Source organism: Orbicella faveolata, unplaced genomic scaffold (genome assembly GCF_042242905.1).
Source record: "Orbicella faveolata isolate gen_17 unplaced genomic scaffold, um_ofav_v1 contig_24, whole genome shotgun sequence".
NCBI lineage: Eukaryota > Metazoa > Cnidaria > Anthozoa > Scleractinia > Merulinidae > Orbicella > Orbicella faveolata.
The window spans coordinates 16401627-16411713 of record NW_028301552.1 but is presented as its reverse complement, the minus strand read 5'-3'; the positions used below and the strand labels follow the sequence as shown (position 1 = coordinate 16411713).

The window sequence follows — 10087 nt, the reverse complement described above, 5'->3', positions numbered from 1 at the left end:
AGTTGGCTTTTGAAATATCTCATTGGACCCAACTTCTGTGCCAAGTTTCAGCCAAATCGGTTGACCACAACTTTTGGCCCCTGGAACACTTTCTCAGACAATGACACTGAAGTGAGCAAAAAAGTGTACCAGAATAATTTTAAGTATATTACGAGCCTTTTTTCGTTTTCTAAAAGCCAAAGATATAAATAATTGCCTGAAATAACAACAAAAACAATTTCCCATGAGAACTCGAGAAAATAAATTTTAAAGTTCAGAGAAATTGTGCAAATACAGACAAAATTTTGTCATCAGTTTCATTTCAGCAGTACTTTTAAGTGTTTCATAATTATGAACTTCAAAATTTGCTTTCGACATCTGGTGTTGTTAGAAATTATTTCTTTTGAGAAGATTTTTAAAACAGTCGCACAGACGCTTGCAATACAATGTAAATAATCTTGGTACAAAAATTTTGTCCACTTGTTACTCGAACTTAAGTGAATTCCCTCTTAAGTTTCTTTCACTCTTCACATATTCATAAGGTTACAATCTATCAGATTGTCTAATTCAGGTGAGCTGGAAATATCTCACGAACAATAAAAATACGGTCAAGATTTGTCATATTTGTAGAGGTAATCACATGATTTCGAGCACAGTCCTCCAAAAGAAAAGAGATGGACACGGATTCACTTACCCATAATTATAAACGCACGTTAACAACGTTGACAACGCTCATACTATACAGATTTAGCCAAGCCTAAAAGCGGAGCTCCTAGGCCGGGTTGTTCAAAGCCCAATTGAGCTAACCCAGGATAAGCGAAAATTTTGATTTGAGTTGCGTTGAGGTTTTCTGTTGATATTGTTTGGCCTGCTCATTTGAGTTTGAATAACCTAAAACAGAGACAAAACATAAGCAGTGAAAAACATGCTTATCCAAGAAAAATTTATACTCGGCTCAACTTTTAATCCCGGGTAAGCGTTAACCGGCTACTGAACTACCTGAACCTGACTACAATCGCTTGAGCTCGCGATCCAATTGAAACTCAGCACTCAGTCAGCGATCAACTTAAAAAACACGTTACCTTGATAACGTTTATTATAGCATGTTCCTCCGCAAACGCATGCACTTTTATTTTTATGGCCTCGGTAACTTTGGCAATTTTGGAAAGTACTGTCCGCAGGTAAACTCACATCAAACTCACATCAAACCCACATACAGTCCCGTCCACGCTTCTCCGGAGGAATTTGGAAACGGAGATTTCACTCTGAAAATGGATCAATCCGTGCATACTACACCGGAGGAGTTTAAAAACGCAACAATCACTGCGGTCATTTTGGATTTCTGTTTTTCGGTCAGGGAAATCATATGATTATCTTGGCGGCATCGTTTACGAAAAGCTCCGTTTTCAAAACGTTTTCCGTAAACGCGTAAACGAAAAGCTAGCCTTTTCCAGTTCCTCCGGTTTGAAGAGCATTTTCGAAAAGCTACGTTTTCGTGACGGATTGGTATGGACGGTGGGCGTAACCGTAGAAAATTAATGTATCTGCGTTTTCAAATTTCTCCGGCGTGGTGTGAACGCTGCCTTACGTTATCTTTTGTCCGAAATTTGTCTGCAATGCGATAAAAAGTAAAGTAGTGCCACGTAAACCCCATCTTTTCCTACTGTTAAGATAAAAATTTCAACTGACAATTCACACGTGATTATCGTTACTTTCTCTCTCCTGAATCTCCTCTGTGTTCCTCTCGCGACTTGCGGTGTCCTGGACGTTTTCCAACGCATTAAGGACGCTTCCATCTTTTACCCTGTTCTGCCTCCATCTTCTCTTGGGGCAAACCAAAAACAGGATTTTCAGGTAGCCCTGACGGTAATTCTTGTTGCTCAGCCCATAAATGAATGGATTCAAACAGCTGTTGACAAAAACCAATAGGGAGAGGACATGGTGCAATTTGGTATCCAGCCGTGTTTTTCCCGCCATTGCCATCGCGTAGTTGGTCTGACTTGGCGCGAAGCAAACGATCAGCATGATGCACGCTGCACCTACCATGCGCGTCATTTTGCCGCGAATTTTAGCCCTGCTCTCAGCTGAGGCGATTGTGGACTTGCTTGCCGTGTAAACCATGTGAATGAACAGAGACAGCATAATCAAGCTTGGAAGCACCATTTTCAACAGGACTTGAACGATACCCACAATACCACGGACCGGCTGCTTACCCCAGTAAAGCTGCCATTTGCATCGTAGATTCAGCGGATTCGAAGAAACGTATGCAACTTCGAACAGAGAGGTGCCACACAGGATCGTCGACCACAGCCACACAACCGAGATGTAAACAAGGGTTCGCTTCTGGTTGAAGGTCTCGTTGTACTTGTAAGGCTTGATAATTGCGTACCACCGCTCCGTCGCCAAAGCCATACAAATGTACGCTGAGAAAACCACCAGCTGGAAGAGAAACGTACGACTCCATATAACCCGGCAGAAGATGTCTCCCAGCACTTGATTGGTTGGATAAGGAAACGCGTCACCAAGAACAAAAGCTGGGTTTGTGATGAGCATGATTGCTGTCAGAACATCAGATATAGCCAGGGACAGTATTAACATGTTGTAGGATTTCTTTAATAGCTTTTTGTCCCAGACGAAAACAAGAATGACCAAGGTGTTTCCTATCATAGCTACTGTGGCCAAGATAGAGTATGTTGTACGTGTAAAAGTAGTTATCCCAGGTGGAGGTTGATTCGGTACAGCTGTAGACGAGTTAGAGATGTTCATATTTGCTGCAGACAGGATGAACCTCTCGTCGACAGCTTTATTTGTATGATTGCACACGGTGTTACTTATTCTTCGGAGGTTTACATTATTTAGGAGTGTAATTCACATTTTCAGATTTTCCTGGGCGTCTATGGTTATCCTTTCTTTAATAAATCTACGAGAGATCAAACGACGAAATACTGGTCTCTATCACGGGATTTATATTAGTTTAAACAAAAAGGCGGGGTTGTTAAATCATCTGCTTAAATATAAGACTTGCCAGCTCTGCCTATATTTGAAAACGACTAAATCAATATGTTCTTGAAAACTACGTCACGTGACCAATTATTGCAAAAGTCCTATTCAAGTTTTACCCTCCGTCTACGCTACGGCGGAAAAATTTGGAAACGAAGGTTTCACTCTGACAACGCATAAAATGTTTCCTTCCACACTACGCCGGAGAAATTTGACAAAGTAACAATTACCAGACATTGTGGATTTGTGTTTGAGGAAAAATCACATGATTATCGCAACGTCGTCGTTTTTAGAAAGCTCCGTTTTCAAAATGTATTCCGTCCGCACTAAAATGAGTTCAAATTCCTCCGGTTTAACGAGCGTTTCCGAAAAACTCCGGTTTTATGACGGATTCGTAGTGTGGCCGGTACGCCTAACCCTAGAAATAAATCTGCATTTGTAAATTTCTTCGGCGTAGTGTGGACGGGGCCTTGAACTGAAACTTTCACGGCTGACGTGGAAATTGATCTATTCCCTTCCATTCGAATAGTGAGTCATGAAAGAAGTGTTATTTAAATTATTGGCTAAATAGTTTGTACATTCATCAGTAATCAACCAAAAAGAAAGTAATATAGATGTGCCAATCTTACGAAGCCGCTAAATAGTTTTAATTCTCAAATAATAATGGCAAACTTCTCTAAGATTTCGCGTGTCAAAGCAGTTCATTATATGACATGCTTCTTTGCTTAGGGAAAAAAAGACTATTTTGCGTCAAGAGGGATCATTAAAATGATTGTTAGTAATTTTAAACATGACAGCCTTTAACTGAGACTATCATTCCATCCTTTAAAATATATCCCAGGAAGAGTTTTGTTAAATTTTTGGCTTGAGGCCAGTGATATGTGTCCTTAATTGACTAACAAAGAAGCAGTGCTGCAGCCGCTAACTAATTTAAAACCTGACTAACTTCTCTAAGATTTCGTGCGTCAGCACAGCCTATTAACCGACTTGCTTTTTAATCTCTAGTAATTTCCTTATAAACAAAGTTTGGAATCATGTCTTGATCATGGGAAATCCAAATTTAATACTGTTTAGATTTTTTTTGTTTTTTCCACATTAACTGTGTTCGGAGAGCACGAAGAACCCGTAAGCTATGGCGAACGATGGCAAATTTGGAATTGGGAAATTACACGGGAAAATGGAAAGATGATCGTTTCAAAGCTAGTGTCGTATTTTTTATATATATATTTTAAAATCTTTCTCCCAAGTTGATCCCCATTTTCTATCATTTGATGATAATTAATACAGTTTCAGTTCCAAAATCACAGGAACCTTTTTTTTCTTGAAGCACTGACCTCGAGTAAATTTCACCTAACGGCACGCCTTGTATGATTAACCTTGTTCGAAAATCAGTTTATTTACATTTAGATCAACTTCAAAGAGAATTACTCCAGCTTCTTCGATATTTCAAGGAGTTTTTTGTTTGTGCTTTGCTCAGATCCTCTTTATGTGACCAAGAAATTATTCGCTTAGCTAGAGCCCTTCCTCCTAGTTCAGCAAATACTATTCAAGTGGTCGAACAAGAGGTCTTTTCTAGCCTTGGTAAAATATTTTAGTATTTTAATATGTCGGTATACATTGTTTATAGTTTACACAAGCTCCATGATCCACGAAAAAATTTTTTTCTGGTACACAATTCTTGAAAGCTGAACTTTCGTTCGCAAGTTGAATGTCACACTAGAAAATATAGCTAACACACTACTTACCAGTGATGTCGAAAACTGAACTATTATTTTCTGATGACTTTCATTGCTCAGCTTAAATTCGTGGCTGTGCGGGTTTTTTCCAAACCAATGATCGGCGGCAACTTAGAACGACTAAGATCACCGTCCAGATATAAAGGTTTTTTCTCTTTATTTGAATGCAAATGTCTCTCTCGGAGTATAGAAAGAGATTTCACTAGCGTCGTTAGCACTTTATAAGGGATAATCACATTTTAATTCCTGGCACCTGTCCTGTTGCTTGGATAAATCCCTTGTCACTTTGATTTTTTGTTTTCTCTGAGAAGCTATGCATTTAGACGAATAGAACTTATCAAAAACTCCTGATCCGACAGTGGAGCTTCGACATATCAAACACTTAAGCAAGTGAATTTCAGCTGTGATGGACCAAGCCCAATAGAACAACTACGTAAGATGCATTTGTTGAGAAAAATAGATGAATACAGATGTATGGAGTTTAGGGTAATTATGCTTAAAATTCTGAATCAAAAGCCAAAGCTAATGCATCTCAACATTGAGTTAATTTAACATAATGCTTAAAAGTATTCAATGTATTGTAAATAGTCTAAAAGCACGGTACGTGACGTTCTACTTGCATATAGTAGCCATAGCAAAAAAAAAGAAGTAATGTAAGGTACGTAATGCAATCTTTTGTATTGTAATACAATGTTGTCAAATTTTATGTACTTTATGCGATGTATTGTAATTGTAATTTTAAAAGAATGATAATAATAAAAAAGCCAATGCTCTGGTTATCTTCAATGGCTACGATGCACGACCAACATTTTCCTGTCTTTCTGCTCGGTGAGAGACGAGAGGGGGCAGAAAGAGAATGGAATCTCTGAGTGCGTTTCTTTGGGATGATTTGGATCAGGATCAGTGATGTAAGATCACTCGGATTCATGGTGCTTGAAAGGAGCCGATGAATCCGTGACAAGATTGGATTCATCGTTTCCTTTGATGTACCATGAGCTAAGTGATCCTGGATCACTGATTCAGATCAAGATGTTTCCAAAGCAACACAGCGATCAGCGATCTGTATAGTAGGGTATATCACATTTACCGTCTCGCAAAAAATGAAAAAAATGGAATTGATCCAACTGAATGTGATATTTGTACATTGGATATAATGGTTGACTTTCACTGAAAAAACGAGGCCGGTGGAGGTCTGAAATTTTAGTGCCTTATCTGTTCAATTTGCATGAAATTGAACAAGCAGGTGAAAAATATTTCCATGAATGGAAGAAGATTAAAAAAATTACTATCAAAAAAAAGAAATTACACTGCCTAAAAATTAGTTTTAGGCAGTGTCCACATCACGCCGGAAAAATTTGAAAACGCAGCTTTATTTCTATGGTTAGGCCTACCGTCCACACTAATCCGTCACAAAAACAGAACCTAAACGCTCTTAAAAACGGAGGAATTTGAAAACGCTGGCTTTGCGTTTTCGTGTGGACGGAAAACAACGATGACGTCACGATAATTATGTGATTTTCCTGACCGAGTTTTCCTCAAACACAAATTCCAAATTACCGGTGATTATGTTCAGATTGAAACCTCCGTTTTCAAATTCCTCCGGCTTAGTATGGACGGTGCCTTTTGTTAAAGATGGAATATTGTCAACTGAACCGTGTATATACGAGTTATTCGAGACGTAAAGATTAAATGCTATTTTGTGGATTCTTAAATGAATGTATGTTATTTACTGGGCGGGAGGTCCGTATTGGGAAAAACTGCCTTCGAGGTCTTGAGTATGGTCCGAGGCCGCAGGCTGAGCGCCATGTTCAAGACAGAGGCAAATTATTAAGTCGACTCACGCGCGCCCCGTCTACAAACCATTCGTAATCTTGAAAACCTTCGCAACGAGTAACTCGGAGACTAGACCGGCTTCATTGTATTAAAAAACAGATATTAATTTATTCAATTTCACTGCGATTAGGATCTCCAATATTTGTTTTTCGGGGGCAAATTTTTTGGCCAAGTTTGGAGTGGTACTAAAAATACACCTTCTGTCAGTCGTTGCGAATCCATCGAAATCAGACTTTTCTTCCGTAAATTGGATAATAGAACCCGAAGAAATTCATGAAGTGTATTACACAGAAATTTTCTTAAATCTAGCAGCGATAAAAAGAGGTATATTCCTGAGTCGTATTTACGCATTAAATTTTGATTTTGAGCTATTACAGAGCCGAGCTACAAACAAGTTCAAAAATAGGTATGCAGTGCGTACAAGGCCGGACATGCAATAACCGCATACCACATACTGCCCCTTATGAGTCCCCCGCTTATGAGCACCCCAGGCCGGAAGCCCATCTACCTGTAAACCAAAATACTATGCATCACAATGTTAACCCCTGGATATAAGCCCCCCCACCACTGGCTTCCCTTGTTTTGAGTGAAAATAAGCTTTTTCACAGAACTTATTATTAAGATGTTATAAAGTTCAATTAAAAACCAGTAAACGGAAAACGGATTTCGGTTAACACTGCCATAGCTCGTTTCGAAACGGTTTTTTTATTCCGGTTATAAGATGATAAGATTAATGATTTAAATTTACCATAGGTAACTCAGATGGTACAAATCTGGAATGATTTGTACTATTGTGGTCATTATGTGCTGTCTTGGGACACCATATCTAGCCAAATTATACTAGTTTACACTGGCTAGGTTTGTTACGCTGAATATTTGAAGTAAGGTAAATAAGTTGTAACCATGTCAGTGTCCTACAAACAGAAACAAACGACAGTATGTTAGAATGAATTAAAATAATTATAATTTACTGATAATTCTTTGAATCAAATGAGCTTTGACATTCCCTGCCAAACGTTTACTGCAGTGTAAGCTACAATTATTGTTGAACACGGACACGATCTCTGGTAATTCATCGAGAACCAAAAACTTTCGCCGCGTGCTCGAGAGTGCACTTTGACATCTCATTAGCATAAACGATACGGTTTCTAATCAAGCTACAAAAAAATCAGTTCAACTCATTAGCGCTCTTGCCACCCAGAAATTTTCAGATTCTTAAAGCCAATTCCTCCTTAAATATTGCACCCAAGGAGCTAAGCATTTCACCAAAGAAAATATAAACCAGAAGAACAAAATTCAGTTTTATTACTTGAATATGTAACTTACAAAATGTGTTCAAAATGTTTCAGTGTCTACATCATTTCGCAAGAGAAGATCAAGGTAAACTTGATCTTCTCTTTGTTTTAGCAAAGAATATATATTTGTCCCAATCATTTTTGTGTGGCTTAAACGAACTGTAAGCAACACTTTGTCATGGGCCGAGATATTTATATATCTGTTGTGTACGAGAGCTAGGCGCTTGTCACGTGGCCTACTGAGAAGACTGGGTTTCAGTTAGTGGTCGAGTAGTCGGCCATTTTGCTCGTGGCGTAGAGAGTTTCATTTCTTTCAATTGCTTTTAGTTTTCCAGTAAGCGGTTTTTCATTCTGAGGTTGGTCTTGAGTCCTACATCTTATCATTTCTTTTACGTGTCGAAAATCTAACTTCTTAATTTACTACAAATAACGAAACCCGTTTGCAATTGTAGTTTCACTTTCAGGTGTTCATACAGGTTCATACAAGCCGATAAATCGAGACAAACGTGAGTTTTTAAAATTTCCTCCCGTAAGCCAGCACAGACTTTGAATGTGTCCAGTGCCGGTTCTACAGGAGTCATTATTCTTTTATAAGCCAACGTTTATTGCCTTGAACCGTCAGAAGTTGGTAAATTTCTCCTTCGGCGACCAGGAATTCAAAGACAGTGCCTTAGTCGGCCTTCGCAGCCGTTTTTTTGGATGTCACGCAACGTTTCCCGCAAAGTTTCTTAGGGGAGCAATGCGTGACATCCCCAAAAACGGCTGCGGAGGAGACTACTTGCAAATGGGATTGAAGACAATATAAATCACATACTTTGAAGGTGACGGCTTTCTAAAGACTTTCGGAAACGAGACGGTAATATATTTCATTGCGTTACATTTGGATGGAATTAGTGGAATTACTTGTTTACAAATGGAAGTCATTGATAAGGTCATTCAGCGATCAGTTGACTGCAAAGCCGTCGAGTTAAATATATTTTCATCCTTTCGAATGGGGGACCCACTTTTTTTCCTCGCTTATGTTTGAATATGAACATTAACCTCTTGCCTTTGTCCAAATGTCCACAGTCACACGTATTTGCAGCAGGAAATAACTCTGTATAATACAATAAATTAGCCAATGTTTTGCAAGTTTTTCTGATTTTGCTGACTTTCACAAATATTGTGGTAAACCCTAAGGAAAAATTCATTCTTGTTTTTAAGTTTGGTTGTAATGTTTTTTAGTTATAAGCTGAAGTAATAAGTTTCAAATACTCGCACATTAGCAATACGTTTGCAATACAGCAGCATCTCATTTGCCATATGGTAACGACTAATAGGATAGATGTAAATAAGTGGAAGCCCACATGAGCACACACTGTGAGTCTCTGTTGGTAAAAAGCACCCTATTCTCTAAATTACCTCATTTTTTTATCTTCTACTATCACTGACCTACATGCTAAGTTAACTTTTGAGTTGAGAGTTAAAGTTTATTTATTTTTATTTATTTTATTATTATTTTTATTTTTTTACAATGCAAAACACTTACAATACAATGCTTACATTCCCTACATCAGTAATAGTTACACGAAACATCCTACATACAATTACGTTACATTCCTTACTTTACAGTAGTTACACCGCAGTTACAGTACAACATTTATCTACTACTTACTTGGTTAAATTTACACCACTTACATTCCGGTATTTTTCCCCGTTCCCTATTGGATATGATATTATTTAGGCAAGATTAACCCCTTTTATAGTGTTTGCAATAACGTCTTCGATTTCTACTTTACTTCAAAAAAAAACGCTAATAATTTTACATTACTTATATTTTTACCAAAATATAATGCTATTTATTACAATTGTTTTTTTTTCTGTTAGTTACCACACGCTGTTACATAATGCTGGTGTACACTTTCATATATTTCTTAACTACTCAATGATTTTGTTTTAAGCTGATTTGAAATAGTGTGTCTATATTCGGGGAAGCATGCTCATTATGAAAAGCAAGTACAAGATAAGAAACAACAGAGAAAGAGGAAAAGAAAAAAGGACACAAAAAAACACGAACTACGAAGGAGGCCGCCAGTCCTGGTGTAAGGTTTTGGAAAAATAAAGAGTACAATTAGAAAGAAAATTAAATAGCAAAAGAGGAGTTGCTAAAAAAGGTGGATTGAAGTCACAGTTCATTTGAATAGATTCCATTTCGAATTGTATTTCTTAACAGTGTTTGTCTCGATCAATCAATCCTTATTTGTA

The 10087-nt window shown here is 37.9% G+C and overlaps 1 protein-coding gene across 1 annotated transcript; it reads right to left on the bottom strand.

Moving 5' to 3' along the window:
• Positions 1-982: 982 nt before the first annotated feature.
• On the bottom strand, positions 983-2890 carry LOC110069507 (QRFP-like peptide receptor). The gene has a single exon (XM_020777038.2). It carries the CDS (start codon positions 2743-2745, stop codon positions 1672-1674), a length of 1074 nt encoding a protein of 357 aa, XP_020632697.2. The 5' UTR covers positions 2746-2890; the 3' UTR covers positions 983-1671.
• Between the last annotated feature and the right edge of the window lie 7197 nt (positions 2891-10087).